This window comes from Eurosta solidaginis, chromosome 3 (genome assembly GCF_040869045.1).
Source record: "Eurosta solidaginis isolate ZX-2024a chromosome 3, ASM4086904v1, whole genome shotgun sequence".
NCBI lineage: Eukaryota > Metazoa > Arthropoda > Insecta > Diptera > Tephritidae > Eurosta > Eurosta solidaginis.
The window spans coordinates 198,357,489-198,381,430 of record NC_090321.1 but is presented as its reverse complement, the minus strand read 5'-3'; the positions used below and the strand labels follow the sequence as shown (position 1 = coordinate 198,381,430).

At 34.9% G+C, this 23,942-nt stretch overlaps 1 protein-coding gene across 12 annotated transcripts in view; it reads left to right on the top strand.

The window, feature by feature from the left end:
* Nucleotides 1-23,942, top strand: part of Arms (Ankyrin repeat-rich membrane spanning) — a 200,218-nt gene that overhangs the window by 161,275 nt on the left and 15,001 nt on the right. For 10 of the 12 annotated variants that reach the window (XM_067774548.1, XM_067774558.1, XM_067774550.1 and 7 more), the window contains 5 exons: nt 2,350-2,528; nt 2,596-2,825; nt 2,901-3,071; nt 3,134-3,346; nt 14,957-15,065. In XM_067774548.1, coding sequence (XP_067630649.1) covers nt 2,350-2,528; nt 2,596-2,825; nt 2,901-3,071; nt 3,134-3,346; nt 14,957-15,065 — 902 coding nt within the window. Of the gene's footprint in view, nt 1-2,349; nt 2,529-2,595; nt 2,826-2,900; nt 3,072-3,133; nt 3,347-14,956; nt 21,871-23,942 lie in introns of those variants that run through there. The other 2 variants (XM_067774552.1, XM_067774551.1) reach the window with 1 other exon arrangement.

Below are 23,942 nucleotides of genomic sequence, written 5' to 3'. Positions count from 1 at the left end.
TCTCTCCAGTTTTTTCGCCTCGCGAAACCTGGCATTGTCACCGACTAAATCTTCCGCGACCTTATTTACAACATGGACGCCCCAAATGTCGACCATATTGAACATCCACGTCGATGGCACTACGCTACCGACTGTCCTACACCCCAAAATCTTGGATGTGACGTTTGATCAGGATCTACATTTTGGTGCGCACGCAACCGCAATTGTTCCAAGAATTCAGAGCCGTATTAAAATCCTCAAATCCCTTGCTGGCAGTACCTGGGGAAAAGATAAAGAAACGCTCTTGACCACATACAAAGCAATTAGCCAGCCGATTACGTGCTACGCGTCACCCATATGGTCGCCAAGCCTAAAAACCACCCACTGGAAGAAACTACAGGCCTGCCAAAATACTGCTCTCAGAATCGCCAGAACACCATCTGCATAATGAGGCGAGAATACTCCCCATCAGGGAGCGAAATGAGATGCTGACCAAACAGTTTCTGTTGAATACCCAGAAACCTGGGCATCCCAACAGACATCTGATTGACGAACCAGCACCGCCTAGGGGCCTAAGGAGTCATCTCCGTAAGCATTTTGAGGAAATACGGCACCTGAGAACCCAGCCGTATGAAGCGGAAAACACAAGCAGGTCCTTGGTGAACTCCATAGACAGGCGTCGGACCTTTATGTCGGGAATTGCCCGGTGAATCCAGTACTTGAAGAAAAATATCCAGAACTCGCAGAAGAGGAACGCATACTCCCCAGGGAAACGCGTGTCACTCTTGCTCAACTTCGTTCTGGATACTGTAACAGGTTAAACTCTTACCTATCCAGAATCAACCCCGACATACAAAATGTATGCCCTGCTTGCAATGTGTCCCCACATGACCCCAACCACCTCTTTAATTGTAATGTGGAACCAACGCCTCTAACACCCCTTTCCTTATGGTCCACCCCTGTTGAAACGGCAAGTTTCCTTGGACTCCCGTTAGAGGATATTGATGACAATTTGTGATCGGTCGCGGCTATTAGGTGGGGCGAGCATTGCTACAACAACAACAAGCAGCTGTGTAGCGGTCATACCAATGGCCTTAGCAGAATCGGGGAGTTTCATTAAGCCAGCAGCAGGCGAACAGTCTTAATAGCAACGGGGATATCAGGACAGAAACAGCTGGAAGGCGGAATAATAGCAGGCGGCAGCAGTTGAATATTGGGAAGACCAATATTCGTAGTAGCATCGCGAGTATCGCGATGGCAACAGCTGGTCAACATTCGTATGTAGTAGCAACAAGGGTATCAAGATGGCAACGGTCGCCTGCAACGCACCAAGGTCACTCTTTTAGAATGCTTGCTCTTGCTGCCCATCACCGCATTCACCCTCGTGAGCCGCACCTTTCTCATTTCCAAAACGGTGGTGCGTCCGCCGCCACCGTACTTATAGAGCCAACCAATATTCCAGAGCGACAGCGTTCTACACTTGCTGGAAAATTTTGGCACTGATAAATCCTTCATGGTTTCACCATTCACCACCACCTACTATCTTAATACTGGCCATCACCTAACTCCAACCGGTGTTCTGGACATCAGCCAAGTAGCCGATTAGCCATAAAAAAAAATTTAAAATGTAAGGCGCGATAACCTCCGAAGAGATTTTAGATCGAGCTTCTCTTCTAATTTGCGTCGAGCTCCTTTTTAATTTCTCCTACAAATTGGCGGAGCGAGACCTACTTGTTTTATGCCGACTCCGAACGGCATCTGTGAGGCAGATGATTTTTCACTGAGAGCTTTTCATGGCAGAAATACACTCGGAGTGCTTGCCAAACACTGCCGAGGGGCGGCCCCGCCTAGAAAAATTTTCTTCTAATGAAAAACCTTATTTCTAAAATTTTGATGTTGCTTTGCGCGGGGTGTGAACGCAGAGCATTCGGTGTGGTAGGCGGAACACGCTACCATCACACCACGGTGGCCGATTAGCCATACATGAGTTAAATTTGACTTCAGCATACACCGCTCTTCGTTACACGTTTACCTTGAATCGCTGGCTTAGCCATCTACCGGTAATCTCCCCATCATTCCGACTATTTACAACTCTCACTTGAGGGTATGGGTCCTAATCGGACCCCCACTCGACTTGGGTTGTCTGAGTGCTATTTGAGCCTTTAAATTCACTTTCACTTTGAAATTGGGGATTTTCGCCCAATTTCTTATGTACTTCATTTTCAACCGAAAAATGAGATATAGCGTTTTTACATCAAAATTAAATATAGAAATTCAAGAAATCCGGCATGGAGCCTTCTTCACACAGTCGTCGATAATCACTTTACGCGTTTTGCTTAGCGCTTATTATATAATTCGTTATTTTTATAGAGTACGACCGAAGATCGCTTGCCTCAGAGAAGCTGCACCACTGCTCGAGCTTGATCGTGATGAACGCAAGTTAGATGCTTTCCTACAGTTACACAAATCAGATTTGCTTGTAGCTGATTTACGCATTTTTTTACCTTTCACAATTAATCTTGACCCGTACTTAAGAAAAGTATTAAAAGGTGAGCTATCGAGTGAACTCTGAAGTTTTAAAACGAAATATTTATTCATTTTTTTTACCGTTCGCAGAAGACCAACAATCAATCGAAGATGAAGGTACGATAATGTTACAAAATAAGCCGAGCGTTAGCCCCGCAGTACGCCTACCACCGCCAGCCCCAACGTATGTGCCTTCACCCGCCGCATATCCGCCGTATCAATTGTTGCATACCGATTTTGAATTGCGGCATCGTAATCCTAGTACGATATCGGAACCAACATTTACACCGTTGATGGGCTCACCAAGTGATTCCTTTGGCGTAAGTACTATAACTGTGAGAAACAAAAAATATGATCAATTTAATTAATTTTTTATTTATATGCAATTTTTTCAGGACGATATACTGCAAACAAAATTATCTGATTTAACAGTCGAAGGTGTTGTTAGCTTACTTGAGCGCGTCGAAGATTTACGTCCTGCATTACCAAAATTATCACCAATTCTCAAAGAGAATGCAATTAATGGACGTGTACTTAAATACTGCGATATCAATGATCTTAAGGGGGTACATATTTGAAAGTATTTAAAAGTGTTTGTATCTATTTCATTTATTCATTATTCAAAAAGGTACTAGGCCTTAATTTCGGTCATTGGGAATTGTTTCGATTGCTTATCAATACACTGCGTGACTGTGAAAAAATGCCACGCAAATTTAAACAAATGCCTGCAATAACCGACACGCCGCCTACGAACACGTCAGCAACGAAAGACAACACAGATTCACACGCTGGACAACCGGTTTCACGCAAAAATTCGACTGCAATTCAAATGGAAAAACAGGTTTGTAAAAAATGTAGATCAGCACGAACGTTGGTATACATGAGAGTTGACAATATACAACCTTCAATACTTCTATGTACTTTTATGTGCCCCTATTACCGTTTACAACTCAACTCTGTCTCAGTTGAACTTTTGCAATTTGGTATTACAGACCTATTACAAACCTGTCAAAAAAATGTCGGTTGAAGTTGTCTAGTCTTACAACTTTTTGTGGCATTACCGTTTACAACATTGTGTTGGTGTAGTTGTCAAAGACATCAAAATCTGACAACTGATTACTAGCAGTTGTTTGGAAAAAAGGTAACATTTTACAAGACGGTCACCACCTAATTTTTAACAAAAATTTTCAAAGTTGGTATCAAAAGACACTCCGTTAAAAATTAGTTTGTGTCATATCATTTCGTTTCAAATTTTCATGTGATTGTTGCATTTTGCGAGATTTTTTGTACACACCAATGCAGAAAGGTGTTGGACCCAACCAGGGTTATTTTTAAAAATTGCGGCCGGAGGCCGCCAACGTAGAAAAATGTTCTGTGCAAAAAAAACTATGGATCGGGCCTCATATTTCGGACCCTCTCGGGGCCATTGTATGGGTTTTTGTAAATATCTTTCGATAGAAATAAAATGTTTAATTTCCGCTTTCGGATTCTTAAAACGGATGTCGAAACGTTTCTTTTGATTATCATTTGATACTTTTTATACTCTGTTGAGCAGAGCTCACAGAGTATATTAACTTTGAATGGATAACGGTTGGTTGTACAGGTATAAAGGAATCGAAATAGATATAGACTTCCATATATCAAAACCATTAGTATCGAAAAAAAAAATTCGATTGAGCCATGTCCGTCCGTCCGTCTGTCCGTTAACACGATAACTTGAGTAAATTTTGAGGTATCTTGATGAAATTTGGTATGTAGGTTCCTGGGCACTCATCTCAGATCGCTATTTAAAATGAACGATATCGGACAATGACCGCGCCCACTTTTTCGATATCGAAAATTTCGAAAAATCGAAAAAGTGCGGTAATTCATTACCAAATACGGATTACGCGATGAAACTTGGTAGGTGAGTTGACCTTATGACGCAGAATAGAAAATTAGTAAAATTTTGGACAATGGGTGTGGCACCGCCCACTTTTAAAAGAAGGTAATTTAAAACTTTTGCAAGCTGTAATTTGGCAGTCGTTGAAGATATCATGATGGAATTTGGCAGGAACGTTACTCCTATTACTATATGTACGCTTAATAAAAATTAGCAAAATCGGAGAAGGACCACGCCCACTTTTAAAACAATTTTTTTTAAGTAAAATTTTAACAAAAAATTTAATATATTTACAGTATATAAGTAAATTATGTCAACATTCAACTCCAGTAATGATATGTTGCAACAAAATACAAAAATAAAAAAAATTTCAAAATGGGCGTGGCTCCGCCCTTTTTCATTTAATTTGTCTAGGATACTTTTAATGCCATAAGTCGAACAAAAATTTACCAATCCTTGTGAAATTTGGTAGAGGCTTAGATTCTAGGACGATAACTGTTTTCTGTGAAAAAGGGCGAAATCGGTTGAAGCCACGCCCAGTTTTTATACACAGTCGACCGTCTGTCCTTCCGCTCGGCCGTTAACACGATAACTTGAGCAAAAATCGATATATCTTTACTAAACTCAGTTCACGTACTTATCTGAACTCACTTTGTATTGGTGTAAAAAATGGCCGAAATCCGACTATGACCACGCCCACTTTTTCGATATCGAAAATTACGAAAAATGAAAAAAATGTCATAATTATATACCGAATACGCAAAAAGGGATGAAACATGGTAATTGTATAGGTCTCTTGTCGCAAAATATAACTTTAGAAAAAAATTGACGCAAAATATAACTTTAGGTAAAATGGTGTGACACCTACCATATTAAGTAGAAGAAAATGAAAAAGTTTTGCAGGGCGAAATCAAAAGCCCTTGGAATCTTGGAAGGAATACTGTTCGTGGTATTACATATATAAATAAATTAGCGGTACCCGACAGATGATGTTCTGGATCACCCTGGTCCACATTTTGGTCGATATCTCGAAAACGCCTTCACATATACAACTAAGGGCCATTCTCTTTTAAAACCCTCATTAATACCTTTAATTTGATACCCATATCGTACAAACACATTCTAGAGTCACCCCTGGTCCACCTTTATGGCGATATCTCGAAAAGGCGTCCACCTATAGAACTAAGGCCCACGCTCTTTTAAAATACTCATTAACACCTTTCATTTGATACCCATATCGTACAAAAAAATTCTAGAGTCACCCCTGGCCCACCTTTATGGCTATATCTCGAAAAGGGATCCACCTATAGAACTAAGGCCCACTCCCTTTTAAAATACTCATTAACACCTTTCATTTGATACCCATATCGTACAAACAAATTCTAGAGTCACCCCTGGTCCACCTTTATGGCGATATATCGAAAAGGCGTCCACCTATAGAACTAAGGCCCACGCCCTTTTAAAATACTCATTAACACCTTTCATTTGATACCCATATTATACAAACGCATTCTAGAGTCACCCCTGGTCCACGTTTATGGCGATATCCCGAAAAGGCGTCCACCCATAGAACTAAGGCCCACTCCCTTTTAAAACACTTATTAACACCTTTCGTTTGATACCCATATTGTACAAACGCATTCTAGAGTCAACCCTGGTCCACTTGTATAACGATATTCCGAAAAGGCGTCCACCTATAGAACTAAGGCCCACTCCCTTTTAAAATACTCATTAACACCTTTAATTTGATACCCATGTAGTACAAACAAATTCTAGAGTCACCCCTGGGCCACCTTTATGGCGATATCTCGAAAAGGCGTCCACATATAGAACTAAGGCCCACGCCCTCTTAAAATACTCATTAACACCTTTCATTTGATACTCATATCGTACAAACAAATTCTAGAGTCACCCCTGGTCCATCTTTATAGCGATATCTCAAAAAGGCGTCCATCTATAGAACTTAGGCCCACGCCCTTTTAAAATACTCATTAATACCTTTCATTTGATACCCATATCGTACAAAATAAATTCTAGAGTCACCCCTGCTCCACCTTTATAGCGATATCTCGAAAAGGCGTCCACCTATTGAACTTAGGCCCACTCCCTTTTAAAATTATCATTAACACATTTCATTTGATACCCATATCGTACAAACAAATTCTAGAGTCAGGCCTGGTCCACCTTTATGGCGATATCCCTAAATGGCGTTCATCTATAGAACTATGGCCCACTTCCTCTTAAAATACTCTTTAATACCTTCCATTTGATACACATGTCATACAAACACATTCCAGGGTTACCCTAGGTTCTTTTTACAACATGGTGATTTTCCCTTACTTTGTCTCCACAGCTCTCAATTGAGTATGTAATGTTCGGTTACACCCGAACTTAGCCTTCCTTACTTGTTGATTATTATTTAAAAAAAATGGAAAGCGTTACCTTTTTTAAATTCATTTAAACAATCTTTATGATCAGCAATTTTGTACACATTTATAGAAAAAACAAGTTTTCAACCAAATATTACATTGAACATCTTTTTGACCTTCTGGAGCGACATCCCGAAGTTGGAAGAGGCAAGACGCAGTTCGGATGCAGCCAAAATAGGTGAAATTATGCGTGAGTCCCATCGATACTACCCACTAATCCTGGTAATCCTGTTTTAGAGTAAAATGCGGTTTTTGTAGCGCTTTGTTCTGGAGTCATATGGGTTTTAATCCACTTCGCACAAATATGCTCCTCAATATCTAAAACCTCTTTATTAACTGTAGCTGATATCCAATCCAACACTAAAATCATTTCCACAGCATTTTTGATAGCTGCCGTCAGCAAGGAGTGTAGTTATAATAGGGGTAAAGCCGTCGAGCAATATTCTTCCGTACTTAACCGAAAATAACTTACAAATCTGCAAAATAACTTCATTAGAAGCTCATCATTTGTCACTTAATCGTTTTCTTACTTGGTGCTTGGTAGTTCCAAGGGATTAGAGTGATCATGCGAATTATTTCCGTTTTCGCGACATGTCAATTTTGTCACCAAAATTTTCGTCGTTATAAAATAAATTTAATATTATTTAATTGATATCCATTTTGTTATTAATAAAAACATCACTTTTGCAAATGCTTGAATTTCTGCCACAAATTGATCAGCTGCTCATTTATCTGTCAAATCATCACTTTTTTAGGTTGGCAACATCAATTCAACTTCAACTGAAATAAGTTGTAATTCGTAATACCAAACAGGAGTTGAGTTGTCTTAAAGTTGAGTTGTTTTAATTACAACCCAACTAAGTTGAGTTGTAAATGGTAATAGGGGTAATGATACTCCTCTTGAGTATTGATAGACATCATATATATTATTTCTAATTGCTGTTTTTATGTACGGGTCCCTTTTTCGCTCTTATTTGGAATCCAAATCTATAAATAAAGTTTTGGTTGTAAAGATGGAGATTCGGGCTATTAGCGAGCTTTGGGCAATTTTTGTCGTAGTGCTTTTGTTTAGCTATATTTGTTTTAAAAAAACGATTATGAACACACAAAGAAATCTACTTGTACTATGGCACTATTGTGAATACTTACACTGCATTACCGGTAGTTGCTACCATACGCCAGATTGATTGATAGAACAGCTGATTTCTGTTGATATTTGATAGGATACTTTTATATTGCTTGCGCAAGATGCGCACGGGTCCGGCTCGTTTTCTATAATGATAATTAGGTGTTGATAGACTTACTTTCTTAATTTATTGGCGCTTAACCGTTCAAACAGGTTTGGCCGTCCAACGAGGCGCGCAGGCTAGGTTTTTCATTCCATTCGAGATTAAGGGTCAAGTCACAAAAATATGAAAGTCTCTTGTAGTGCTAAAGCATTACCTTCATATGTAACATGTGTAATATGAAATCCAACAATCGCATTCATAATCTTCAATAAATGTGTGTAAATATTCTCCTAGGACTTTTCTCAACAAAACTTTGCTCCGAATCGTCACTAAATTGCAGTTATTTACTATCTTGAAAGTGGTTGTGTAAGTATGGATGGTTTTCAAAATTGAAAGTATGAGGGTAGCATCGCATTGGTATCGATTTTAGACATTCAGCTTATAGATACCAAGTTTCACTATAATCAAATTTTATCACTTCGTGAATGAAACCTTTAAGTCAGTATCAGAAGATGGATTCCTTAGTTCCCAGAGCACTCGGTCAAAAGTTGCGTAAGATTCTTAGCTTAGAGGTTATTATATCACGCCATACCAACGGCAGATTATTTATAAATTTTACTCATTGTCATCAACTCATTTTTAAGATTTTAGAAAGTACACCCGCTTGAGGACATCCTATAGTGACCAGAATTTAATTAGTTGTTCCTCCTTGCTCCAGACTGATTTTCTTCTCTTAGCATGAACAGCAACTAGCTAATAACCATTTATTTTTTATTGCCTCGCCAATCATATCTTGTTCTATAGCCTAATATGTCTTGTTATCGATTACCCCTGGCACTAAAGTGACTATATTGTAACGCATTTAGAGAAATTCCGTTCGTATCGCTGAACTGTCGAATAAATAACTCAAATATTCAGTAATGCAAAATGTTCTTTATTAGACTACTTTGAGAGTACTGCGCAACTAATTGCGTATTTAAATCAAACTGATTACTGATTCCTCGGCTTTTATACTCTCAGTTTTCTCGTTCATCCATTTCTCCTAAGGTCTAGTCATTTCGCGAAACTGTATTTCCGTACAATTGTACAATTGTAACCAAGCAAGGGTATTAGCTATATTCATGTATACCTATTTGTAGTTTATGTTTCTCTTATAGCCATATGCGTGTGTATGGGTAAGTAACTACTTCTGCGTGTGCGTGAGTAATCTCTTCGTCGCCTTCTACATATGTGTGTAAATAATGATTAATGTCTTCGTGTATATACGAGTGGCTGCTTCATGTTTTTTTATTGTTGCGTAATTATTTATTATCAGCTTAGTGATGCTAATATTCGTCACAATATTTTAAGCCTCCAAAGCCTTTTGAATCCTTCACATAAAGCTATGAATTGTAGTCTCGGTGGATTTTCCTGACTAGAAAGCAAATTTATTAGAAAACAGAGGAAATTTCTTTGAAGAGAACTCCCTAGTGTGCTGATCCAAAATTACTAATGAATAGAAAGAGAGTTGTAAGCAAATGGTTGCATGTATTTTTCGCCACTCAGTGTAACTCGCATATGTTTCTTCAGACTGTAAATTACATTTTTTTAATCCCTGCCAAGTGCTTTTAGGATTAGCACTGCTGTCGGAAGATCGGTAATTTTCTCGCAATGTTCTCTCCACGTAGCCTCCTTAGATATTATAAATTCTTTGTTGTATGATATTAGAGCGGTTTTGTACGAACCACACTCCCGCGTAGCTCTTGTTCCCTTAAACACATTCCTAGATAGCTGGGTATTTTTCCTGTTTGAGCTTTTAGTTCCACTAAAGTACATTACCTTATCAACGTTTCGTTGAGCGCAACTTTAGTTAACAGCTATGGTAAAGTCTCAGTAGATCTGTTCAGCTTCCGCCGCAAGCTCCGTCGTTATGGGTCATTTTATTACCGCATTTTCAAATGGTAACGGGAAAGAATTCTAAAATTCTCATAAACTAGTTGCGATCAGGAAAGTGACATTAATTATTCGTATGGGATATACCCGGTAGAGATAATAGCGTTTACAAAGTTGGTTAATTACCTCGGTTCATAATGTTTATATTATTACTACTAAGAAGCGCAAGGAGAAACTCGCCGGTATTGTTGTTTGGAGTCCTACTCGGCGCCAAGTGTTTGCCTCTGGCGTTGAAATTTTGTTCGTCCAAATGAGCCGTTATAAACTTGGAAAATTGAAACAAAATTGTTGGCATAAATAAACTTACCATCAGTACTGTGTACACATTTTACGACACCAAGCAGACTCCAGGGTTCCTTGATGAAAGCTAAACCTTGTTTAGTGGACGTGTGGCGTAATTTTACGTTCATCCGGCGGCATTTAAAAGCAATTCGATATTATTGTTGTTTTAACGAATTTAGGGAAATTCCGCTTATTTGAAACCTGCTAACGTTCGAATCGCTGAACTGTAGGAGAAATAACTCTAATATTCCGTATTGCAAACTGGTATTTATTTTTACTAATTTGAGAGTAGTACTTCACTATTATACTTCACAACTAATAGCGCGTTTAAATCAAACTGATGCTGCCTACTCAGCTCGTGCTGCTTTTATACTCTCCGTTGCTTCATTCGCTTATTTCTACTAAGTTCTAGTAATTTCGTGAACTTCATGCTTGGTTACCAGCCATCTGCGTACATGTATATTTGTAGTCTTTAGTCTCTCGCATAGCCATATGCGTGTGTATATGTGAGTACTATTGCGGCTGATGATTACATGTGTTTATGAGTATCTCTCCGTTGCCTTGTATGTATGTGTTTATGTAACTTGCTTTAATGTTTTTGTTTTTGTGCATTTATTTAATGATGTGAAAATTCGCCAAATTATTATTAAGCTTCCGAAATTGGCTCAATCCTTCAAAGAGCTTCCCTAAATTTTAAAATAGTGAGCGTATCTGAGATAAGTACATAGAAGTATTTTGTAGGTGGGGGAAAACAATTCATTCATATTTCAGCGAAATTCACATATGTAAATTCATATTAAGAGATAAGTCTTGCCATTCATACCGTACATTCTAATGTTATTTGAATTATTCCAAATATGCAGCCAAAAGTACACGATTATGAGTATTTACAGGTAAAAACCTACTCCAGTTTAAAGTTTATTTCATTTTTTGCGGTATATGTGAATACTTAAAAAAATTACATTTTAAAACCATTAAGCTATTTAACTAAAAAACAACATTTCTAAATGTGTTGTCTTTTTTTAAATTTAAATTTGCACGAAACTTTCTTTTATGTGAATGTGTTTTTTAGCTCTTAAATAAGCTAAAGAATATCGGTATGGTAGTTTTTAAGCTTAGCATTTGATATGGATAAAATGAATACTAACAGTAGTATACAAAAAGCGCCACCGTGGTGTGGGGGTAGCGTGCTCGCTATCATACATTTTGGGCTTAAATGTTTGGAATCCTCCAAGGCTTAATATCCCTGATAACGCTAATTGTCATATAAAGGCCACGGACCATTTATTACGACTTTTGTCAAGCCAGTGGTAAGAGCTATATACATACGTGCCGCGGGGTTCAGAACCACCCTTGTGATCTCGAAGAGGATGGACTCCCTATTACAACCTAGCCTAAAGTCTTCACTATCATTGTGGCTGGGCCGTAGAAACGTGGTTACTCTCTCAGTTAATTCTTCAGTTTTCCTCACGGATAGAGCCAAAGGTGAGCATAACATTTTTTCGCACAGCTTTTTCTGTGTATAAGAAAAATGCACCCAATCTGGAACTCATTCTTTGAGATGGACTGTTTGAAAATGCACAGTAACGGCACAGCACAGCCAAAAAAGGACTTAAATTTAAATTTCACAGCACAGTAATAGCATATTTTAGGTGCTGTTGCTACCTGGAACCAAAACGGTTATGCAAGCAAAGATGTTTGTTTTTTTTTTTGCTAATGAGCCGTTCTATGAATTTTGAATTCCACAAAACAAAGTACTACTATTTTGGGTGCTGACAGTTTTGAACCAATGGAAGGCACATCATCCTTACTGAGATCCATAAAGGCTGGCTAGTGAAAGCTTTAGAGTTCGATGGACTTGCCGATTGATTTTCGATTGCTTATATAAAAGTATGAATTGATTTTTAATAATACTTTTAACTGTTTTGTGTTTATAGCATTTTGTAATTGATTGAAATTGAAATTTTAAATACTGAATGTATACTTAATTTTCGTGTATTTTTACTGTTTTTATGTGTATTGATTATTTACTTTATTTTTAACTTTATATCAAATTATTATTTTAGAAAGTGGCTTTTTGTCCGTAAATTTTTTTTTCGTTCAGAATGAAGTAAAATGAAGAAAACAGGAAAAAAGCAATAAAATAAAAACAACAAAACAATTTCGGAAGTTTTTGGTACTAACTTCCGACCGACTAGGGACAGCCATAATTTAAATTAAAATGTTCAGGATAGTTATCATACAAACATACAACTTGACAATAGCAAGATTTATATTACACTAAAATTTAATATAATTAACAGCGCTAAAAAAAAATAAAAATAAAATACGATCTTTAGGTTGCGTCGTTTTATTTTTACCCATTTTATTAAATAAACGAAAAATATTAAAATTTTGTTTCCTGGTTTTTGTCGCAGAAAATTTTAGAAACTGGAATAAGTCTAATTTCGAAACTTCTAATAAAGCAATTTAACTACAAAATAATAATTTAATAAAAAAGCTTATTTTTATTTATAAAAATATATATGTATGTATATTTTCTCTCAAGCTTAGAAAATCTTCAGACAGTCACAAAGGTGTCTGCAAGTGTTTTCAAATCAATTTTGAAATTTTTTCCTGGTTTTTATTCTATCAAATTTTAGGTCCAGATTTCTATAACTGCTACAAAATTAAAAAATAAAAAAAAAAACAAGTAAAAAAAAAAACTTTTTTAATTATAAAAAAAAATTATTTTAAAACAAATTTATTTCTGTAAAGTTTAGAAATATTAAATGAAGTTCATGATATCTTTTAACCTTATAGCATTTTTTTTATTTTTTTCCCCCGACGCAACCATTTTAGAAAAACAATAAAAAAAACCGTCACACTGGTTTAGCACAAAAACCAGTATAAAAAATTATAATAAAACGTGTATAATTTTCCAAGTCAAATTTCGAAATTGCTGTGTAAACTTCTCAAATTTTTCATTTGTTATTAAAAAAGATTAATATTTATTTTAAAGCTCAAAAATCAGTAGACCTTCACCAAAAATGTTCAGTGATTTTGTGTCCTGGTTCTTGTTGCATCAAATTAATTCGAAAACTCGAAAAATATGAACGAAAACTTTGAACTTTTGATTTGGAGTTGTCTGAATTTTTTTCAATATGCAATTTTTAGCCAAAACAATTTTAGTCTGATAAAGTGAAAGATATATGTTACCCAGCCTATGAAAAGGTGGCTTATGGCTCAAAAAAAAAAGAAAATTACTAAGAAACTGAAGAAATGCATTGTTTATCTTTAACAGCTGTTTCTCGCAATTTCTTTTTTGAGTCATAAGCCACCTTTTCATAGGCCGGGTCACATATGTTTCTCAAAATTCACATTGATTCCTGATAATTTCTTCTAAACGATTTTTTTTTTCTAAACGATGTACCAAAATTTTCTTCCATATAAAATAAATATTCCCTATATAAGCAAATCTTATATAGAGACAAAAATTGTCAAAGAACTTCAAATATAAGTTGGAAGTTTTCGTAAAATTTTATCGAATATTCTCGAAAATGTTTTTAGACAAAACTAGTGTTTTCTTAAAATATCGAAAATAATAACAATTTTTTTAATTCTATCTGTAAAGTTGAAAAATCTTACCAGAGCTTATAGCACTTTTGTTTTTGTTTTGCCCTAAAGAATAGGCACAGATACGAATTCACACTTTGAATATAAAAAAAAAATTGCATAGCACTCACATATTTCCTCACATTTAAATTCGATTCATATGAAAGTGCAAAGAAAAAGCCATGGTTCAACTATGTATATGGTTGGCCGATCTCTACAGCAACAACATACCTTTGTTCAGGTTGTCAAAATCTGAGCGTTGGTGTTAGGCGACTGGAATGGAGAGAAAACATAAAACTTTGCACTTCTAGTGTGTTGTGGAAAAATGATGCGCTAAATTAGATGCATTTACTGAAAAAATAACTGAAAGTGATGTGAAACTATTTTTTTTTTTGGTTTTTTTTTTTTAATTTACCACCAATTATTATCAATGTGTACTTACATTTTACGTTTGCCATCTCCTTTTGACAATACCTATACCAGTGAAGTGAAAAAAAAAACTGCTGATGAGATGTTCCAACCATATAATTGTAATGGAAAAAGCCCTTCCATATGAAACCAAGGCACTTCGGTATGATATTCATATTTACACTAACAAATTGACAACAAAAAATTATTAAAAATATTTTAGCACAGAACATTTTTAATTCAAAATTTATTCATTAGGGAACCGTCAAAATTCTTTAAACATTTAAAATAAACACATTTTTTTTTAATATAATTTTTTATATGTATTGTGATTTGCACTTCAATACAAACATTTTTGAACAGCCCTGATCTTAATATTAAATTGTTCACTAAAAACAACATTGTAAGATTTTTTTAAATTTTATTTTGCTGTTGAATTTGAAATTTAAAATTTACGATGTTGATATTATCTCCAGATCTTACTGATACAAGACCAATTAATTTTTGGGAGTAAAATTTTTTTGAAAATCATAAATTTGTAAAAAGTAATAGTGCTCATTGTAGAAATATTGGTGCGCGTCTTCATAAGTCTAATAATACTAACTTCGCATCGTTGTTGCTTTCTTCAATAATATACCATATGTACCTTTATCTGTTTATTCAGTTTACATTATCTTTTATTTTTTTATATGCAGGTAACATTGGAAGAACAAATGATTTGTGGCGCCTTACAAACACTCAACGAGGAAGCATTTGAGGACGTGGCTAGCAGTGAGCTACCGAGTCCGTCGGGTTTGCCTACAGGTGAGATGTTAGCTGCAGCTGCACAATTACAATTAGCGCCTATACGTGAGTCATCGGAATTTGGTTCACCATCCGATGAACTTAAATTCAATAATTTCCAACAATTTGCAAACAATAACCACTATGGCAATATTTATACCCCGCATCAACAAAATCACAATGGCAGCACATATTCTCTGCAAAGTATTGGCTTTGGTAGTAGTGGTGGTGGTGGTTTTCTTGGTGACGCTGGTGGTGGTCTTCAAGTGGGCAATGGTGGCGGTAGTATTAGTACAGATATGTATAAGTTACGTCACAGTCTTGTTGGTGATGGTAGCACCCAACCAGCCGTACAATTACTTACAGCTGGTGGTTGTGGTGGTGGTAATGTTTACAATCGAAATCAACGACATCACTCAGCTGGTGATGATTTACTTTGTGACACTTTAACACCACAAACGCGTTCACCATTACTGCAAATACAACAACAACAACATTATCAGCATAATAATCCTGTACCAACAGTTGTTGTAATCCCAAATGCGAATGGTGAACGTGATATTAGCGATACGCCACTATAGAAAATATTCAAAAAAAAAAGTAATAATGACTAGTTTGAAAACCGAAATACTAGCAAATGTTTAAGTTTATGTTTCATAGTTATGTAAATGTAGGCTAACCCAAAACACCAGCCAGTATTTTGAAACATTTCATGCTGCCCACTTATACCTGAGCTATTTGTTAAACATTTCACTGCACTTAGAGCTGCAAACACGAAAATAGCAGAAATTAATAAATATTGAGCGAGAACTATACAAATCAGTTTCTAAAATAAAAAAATTTCAGAAACTTTTTGTGCAGTTTTTCTAAAATTCGAAAATTGGGAAATTTTAAAAATGCTCATAAAAATTTCGAACTTTCGCTTAGGGTTCAGAAATTTTTTATGTAGTTTTGTTTTTTTAATTGGATATTTGGAGAAGTGATAAAAAATGCTCAATCTTCAATTTCCAAATTTTCACATACAAGTTTTCAGAAGCTTTTTAGGCAGTTTCCGAAAAATTCGAGAGGTGTTTAAAAACCTTAGTGAAAATTTCGAAACTTTAACTTAAAACTTTTAGAAACTATGCAGTTTTCCAAAAAATACTAAAATTTGCAGGCGCTTAGAAATCTTCAAGAAAATTTTGACACGTTTTATGCAGCTTTCCAAAAAACTGGATGATTCGACGAGTGCTATATCTTCAATCTTCAATTTCGAAATTTTGAATAAGAGTTTTCAGCACCTTTTTTTGGCAGTTTGCAAAAACTTGGAGAAGTTTTAAAAAATCTTAATAAAAGTTTCGAAATTTTTACTTAAAATTTTCAGAAACCATTTAAGCAGTTTTCCCAAAAATACGAATATTAGTAAGCGCTTAGAAATCTTCAAGAAAATTTCGAGTTTTCACAATGATTTTGCGGAAAGTTGTTATGCAGTTTTCCAATAAACTGGAACCAAAGTTTTAAAATGTTTACTGAGAACGGTCAGAACTTTTCATGCAGCTCTGTAGTTCCATCCATTTAAGTCTAACAAAGTACAAGTTTGAAGTCTCAGCTAAATTTCTAAAAGCTTCGAAAATTTTATAATGTTGGTTTTCTTTTCTTCGAAAACGGTTTTGTTTTGCAGAGTTTTCGTTAAACAACTAAGTAAAGTTTTTTCTAACAAAAACAAAAAAAAAAAAATCGAGTCGAATTTTTTTATGATTTTTGCTGCTTTTTTACTTTACACATGTGTACGGGTTAAATAAAATCATGAGTTAAGAGGAGGCTAGGGTAGTATACGGAACGAAATCGATTGTTTCGTTCCAAAACATTTCAAATACTGGCTGGACATCCACACAGTCTTACACAAATTCATTCGCATATTATTAATGAAACACTCTTTTAATTTTTACAAACAGCAACGATATATATGAGCCGTTTATTTTGAAAGTGGCATAAGTCATTTCCAACTCATAGTCTTAAATGCATTATTATTTCTGAACAAACGCATATATAGATGATTCTACAATTATAAACTAACGACCCGGACCCGTGCGCATCTTGCGTAACCAATATAAAAGTCTCTTATCAAATATCAACAAAAATCAGCTGTTCTATCAACAAATTAAAACTTACAGCTTGCGCTGCCATCTAGCGTATGATAGCAACTGCCAGTAATGCAGTGAAAATATTCACAATAGTGCCATAATACAAATAGATTTCTTTGTGTGCTCACAATCGTTTTTTTAACAAATTATTTTAAGAACAAATAGCTAAACAAAAGTTCTACGACCAAAATTGCCCAAAGCTAATAGCCCGAATCTCCATCTTTACAGCCAAAACTTTATAGATTTGGATTCCAAATAAGAGCGAAAAAGGGACCCATACATAAAAACAGCAATTAGAGATAATATACATATATGATAATAAGAATTGCAACTTTTAGCTATTGGACCGTAACAAACAGGATGCGAGGAGAGATACAAACAAATTACCACTGAACCTAAACGACATGAAATGACTTATGCCACTTTCGAAATAAACGGCTCATATGTTAATAACTTATCATGAACTGGTAATTGTTTTAGCCCATTTTTATGTCTAATAAATTAGGGTAATATGCTTTTGCAGTCACGAAAAAACATCTAGGGATTGTATGATTGACATACTTACCTATATAAGCTTTTTATACATTTTTAACTTATACGAGGGTGGTACTTTTGTATTTTTCCCCCCTGAGGTTGTAAACACAATGAAAATGGATTTAATGGTTCGCTTCTTAAAAGTCACTTTGATTCATTTTCTTAAGCAAATTTCAAGTTTTACTCCTATCGACGGTATTACACAATAGCAATAATTTTATGAAAATATTTATCATTTATATTATTTCTAATTGCTGTTTTTATGTACGGGTCCCTTTTACGCTCTTATTTGGAATCCAAATCTTTAAATAAAGTTTGGTTGTAAAGATGGAGATTCGGGCTATTAGCGAACTTTGGGCAATTTTGGGCGTAGTGATTTTGTTTAGCTATATTTTATTAAAATAATTTGTTAAAAATAAACTATTGTAAGCACACAAAGAAATCTATTTGTACTATGGCACTATTGTGAATATTTGCACTGCATTAACGGCAGTTGCTAGCATACGCTAGATTGCTGCGCAAGCTGTAAGTTTTAATTGATTGATATAACAGCTGATTTCTGTTTATATTTGATAAGAGACTTATATTGGTTGTGCAAGATGCGCACTGGTCCGGCTCGTATTACAAATAAGCAAACTGTTTTTATTGAAAACCTACAGCTGGGTATATAAAGCTCGGATCCACTCAAACTTAGACTTTCTTATTTGCGCATCTTGCGCAACCAATATAAAAGTATCTTATCAAATATCAACAGAAATCAGCTGTTCTATTAACTTACAACTTGCGCTGCCATCTAGCGTATAATAGCACCTGCCACCAATCAATTAGAGCTTACAACTTGCGCTGCCATCTAGCGTACAATAACAACTGCCGATAATGCAGTGCAAATATTCACAATAGTGCCATAGTACAAACAGATTTATTTGTGTGCTCACAATCGATTATTTTTAACAAATTATTTTAATAAAATATAGCTAAACAAAAGTACTACGAGTAGAAGTTTAGAACTTTACTGAAATTTCGCTAATTTTCATGAAAATGTTAACTTTTTTTAATTTAAGTATAAAAAGGTGCGACCGCCGTGGTGCGCCGGTGACGTGCTCGCGTACTACACCAAAGGCCCTAAGTTCATACCACGCAAAAAGCAACGTCCAAAATTTGGAAACAAGTTTTTTTCAATTACAAAAAAGTTTTTCTAAGTGGGATCGGCATTGATTTGGCAAGCACTCCAGGTGTATTTCTATCATGAAAAGCTTCTCAATGAAAACTCATCAGCCTTGCAGATGCCGTTCGGAGTCGGGGTAAAACATGTAGGTCCCGAACCGTCAATTTGATGACAAGCACTGCAGAAATAACGATCTCTGACTATTTTGCTACCATTTCCATACAAAAGTTGTTTGCTTCAAAGAAAATGAACAGATAATAGTGCACGTTGGTTTATTGGAAACCAACTTATTCTGCAGGGCATTGATTTCTGGGAAATCAATTTTTTTACATGCAAGCTGTTTAAATTTTATATGTATTTAAATTAATTCTTGTTTATAGCTTTATTAGTTAAAGTTTTGCTTAAAATATTACATGTTCAAGCTTAGATTTTATTGAATGCGCAGTGAAATCTGTTTCCAATCGCTTATTTCATTGGAAGTACATATCATCGAACCCACGAAAGGCTAATCCATCTGTAAGCCGTTCATGGGACTTTAAACCGTTCTAGTTTTCATTGAGAGCGACGATATATATACATAGATACCATACAAAAAACGTTTCATGCTTTAATTAATTTAATTTTACTCAAACTATAAATGCATTAGAATTTTCATATATACAAAACATTTCCCAAAAAAAGTACAACGAGTACGATCACAACATACCGTTAAATTACATACGACAAATATAGAAAACTCAACCAGGGCCCGAATCGTAACATACGATCACGGATCGACAACTATACGAAAGAAAATTACGTGATACGTCAAACGTATAAACAAAATGGGATTATAACATACGAAAGCAAACGGAACGTAATTTATTTTCAATTCACAATAAATTCTACGATCCACATTAGATTGGATTGTATTTTTAGCTCACAATAGATTTTGAACTGTCAAATTGCTTGTCAAAATATAAAAAATAAAGTAAATGACTGCGGTGGATCAAATTTTATTGTTTTGTTTGAGCTCCAGTAATATCGAAGGCGATGAAAAGATAGTCCAAAGGCGATTAAGAGAGTGCAGTAACCCTTTGCACTTATCAAACAAAGCGCAAGCATATCATTTGTGTATTATATCTTTGTAACAAAAAATGATTGCAGTTTCTTGAAGAGAATGCGCTAAACTTAAGAAGCGTTTAGTTACTTTCTGGAGAAGTTAAATTTGAAACAAGCCGATACCAAAGCAGGTGTCTCGCCATGAATTCCGCCAATATTTCCTTTGGCTTGGATAAAGCTTGTTTGATTTCGACCTTTGTTAATAATAACAGTTGGAAATTTGTTATTATATTTTACTTATTCATCTATTTTAACAATTTTTTTACATTTTCAATGAAATTTGTGTGTATACGATCGCCAGTTTGTGTTCGAATGAAAGTGGAACGGAACGTTTACGTTCAGTCACTCGTCACGTATGTTGCGATCCAAAATTGCGATCGAAGTAGTACGTTCGCGTATGTCATAATCCGAAAATCATATTTTTACGTGACGAGTTATACGATCACGGATGTTGCGATTTGGACCCAGAATTCATCATATATTATATATACATAATAACCATGCTATGTTGTTTATTCTCACTAACAAATGCATACAAACTTAATCAGATTTACATACATACATACTAATTGCTGTAATTAAGGTTCACTATTAAGGTTCGACATTAAGGGCCGTTTTCAACATCTTCAGTTAGTTACTTATCTGTAAGTTATCGAAATTTTCATTTTCTGCATGCTACTGAAACTTCGCGTCTCAGTTAAGTCTAAGGGAAAAGTGTAAACAAAAGTCAGCTTTTTGGTTAGTTTTCGTACATTCACAATAGATTTTTGCTGATTTCTCTAGAAAATATTGTAACGAATTTTGAGAAATTCCGCTTATTCCAAACCTTCTGCTAACGTTCGAATCGCTAAACTGTTGAATAAATAACTCCAATATTCAATAATGCAAAATGGTCTTTATTAGACTACTTAAACAGTACTTCAGAATAACACTTATACTTCACAACCAATATCGTGCTTAAATCAAAACTGATTAGTCATGCCTCAGCTTGCGCTGCTTTTATACTCTCGGTTTCCTCGTTCACCCATTTATCCTAAGGTCTAGTAATTTCGCGAACTTCATGCTTGGTTACCAGCCATATATGTACATGTATATTTGTAGTTTGTAGCCATATGCGTGTGTATATGTGAGTACTACTTCGGCTGATGATTACATGTGTTTGTGAGTATCTCTCCGTTGCCTTGTATGTATGTCTGTAAATAATGATTGATTTGTTTACGTACATACGAGTGGCTGCTTAGTATCAGCTTAGTGATGCTAATATTCGTCAAAATATTCACATTTATCTATTTAACCGGGGGTTTTTCACCCTGTGTTGGTGAAAACGAAAATGTTAAATGGCGCTATCTGAAAGATTGCTATCCTCCAGGTAAAATCTAACTTAACTGGAGATTATGAAAACGGCCGTACGTTATGAAAACGCTGAATTCATAGATTGCATAGAATAGCATAAACGCACGATAAAGGCGATATATATGTATATGTATATGCATATTAATACATATAAAAAAATAAATACATATATTAGGTATACAAATATTTGTATTCTAAACCCACTGATGCTTAATAAATAGAAAAATGTGTTGAAATGTAGATAATAACATACAAAACATAAGATTTACATAAACTAACTAACTGTGGTAGAAACACATAAGAAGATATCAATTTTAAACTGCATAACCAGCAAGAAGATTTAAATGAAAAAGACAACCGATTTTACGAAACCGTTCAAGGCACAATGTTCCTGCCTAAAAAAAAAAAATATAATAAAAAAACATGCCTAAATGACACAGAAAGAACTAGCCGGGAATAATAAGTGAGCTTGTGAGGCAATAAAATTTGTCAAATTTTAGAACAACTCAAAAAAAGAATAAAAAAATAAAAAATTTAATAAACTATGCAATGCATTTAGTTTCATTTTTGGGCAAATTGCAAATCCATATCAATCCATATACAATATACATATACAGCTGCGATTACAAAAAAAAAACATACCGAACGAGATGAAGCTAGTAAAATCAACAAACCAGTAGTGGAATTCACTAACTTTTTTAAGCACATTTGCCATCGCTTTATTTGCGAATCGATAACTATAACTATTTCGTTATTCAGTAACTATTTTGTATCGATATTTGTTTATCGACGACGATCAGCTGTGTTGTTAAATAAACGGCAATTAAATTGGCTGCGTTAAAAATCACGAAATTAATATTTCTGGCGATTTTAGTTAAAAAAGAAAATCGGAACTTTCATTAAATACTTTCAAACACGAAAAGCTGCTTTATACATCAAATGGCATTTGAGTACTTGGCGTACGTTTTATCACAAGACGAAGAATTACTAAGTTCATCGCCATTGGACAGAAACCTTCTTAGCGAAGTAGATAACCCATTCCACTTGAATGCAACGTAGTTTCGAAAGCTGTACCGACTAACCGATATTATTTCTCAACTTGATGATCAATTAAGGGGTACAAGAATAACTGCGATATCAAAAGAAAAAAAAAGAAAGTAATACCGCATTTACTTACCTTTTGTTAAAATATGTAAAAACTTGCACAATAATGACTTTGAAAAGCAGTTAGTATACGGAATTTATTTATTTTTGACATTCCTTTTGTGCTTTTCGCCTTTTAGATTTCGCTAAACTGTGCTGCCACCTTTCTACTATTAAAACGAAATTTAAATGTCATTTATTTCGAGTCGTTAAAACTAAGTTAGTGAATAGTATAATTGTTCGTATTATGGCTAATTCAACCGAGTCTTTGGCAAGAAAACAAATTTGTTTAGGTATTTTAACAGAAGAAAAAATGTTGGTTTCGAGTTAACAATATTCTGTAAAAATTACAGATTCTCAATCAATATAACTGATTTTTCTGTTAAAAGAACTGATTTCATTGATAATTTCAACAACGAGCAACTGTTAAAATTATGCAAATGCATCAACTAATTTTAAAGAGAAATTTGCTCTCACGGCACTCACTACTTTGTTCTTATGACTATCGTGCCGCAGAAATTTCGGTCATATCAACAGCCACTCTTTTTCGAATGTTGATGGAAATCTGTTATTTTAACAGTTTTCATTGGTATTCTTCGGTGAATGGTTTTTCACTAAGCCAAGTTTGACCACAGACTTAGCCATATCATGAAAACTGCTTGTCATACAAAGTCAAATGCGTTTGCCGTCCGTTTTGATTACAAAGGACAATTCAATTGACCAACGGCATGGCAAGTTTGATATTAATATATCATTTTGATCTAAGGAAAACCAAGCGGCCACAACGGAGTGATGGTAGCCGTGCAAAGCTCATCACGCCTAAAATTCTGGGTTCAAGGCCTGAAAAAATTAACATCAAAATCTTTAAACAATTTTTTTTTAATTAGAAAAAAAATTCTTAGCGGGGTCGCATCGCAATTTTGTATTTAGTTTTTTCTTTTAAGAGCTGTGGCTTACATTACATCAACTTTTCTTTTTTAATTTGGCGCTCAACTCAGAATCAACAATTTGTGCGGAGGTTGATTCCTCAACTTTTTGCTATTGATAAAAATTTACAGAAACATCGGTTGAGTTGCCCCGAAATTCAATCAAGATTCGTAAAATAATAGAAATTTCTACTTGGAATTTTTTTTATTGAAACCAATGCCAAAATCGTTTTCGAAAACTGGAGAAATGCTTTAAAGTCTTCATTAAAATTTTGGATAGGAATTTTCAGAAACTTTTTGAGGATGCAATTTCATAATAAAGTCCAATCAGGAGCCTTATGCTGTAACTCGAATTAAAAGTAAATGCGAAATTTCTTTAGAATCGAGTTCCATAATAAGGTCTAAGAAGTTTATGTCTAACAAAGCCTATCAAAATTCTCATTGATTTTTACCAACTTTTCGCTCGAGAGGTTTTACAGATTTCTTTCCATATAAAAAATTATTTACATTTCAAGCGCACTATTCACATCGCAAGAAATGAAAATTTCTGTAC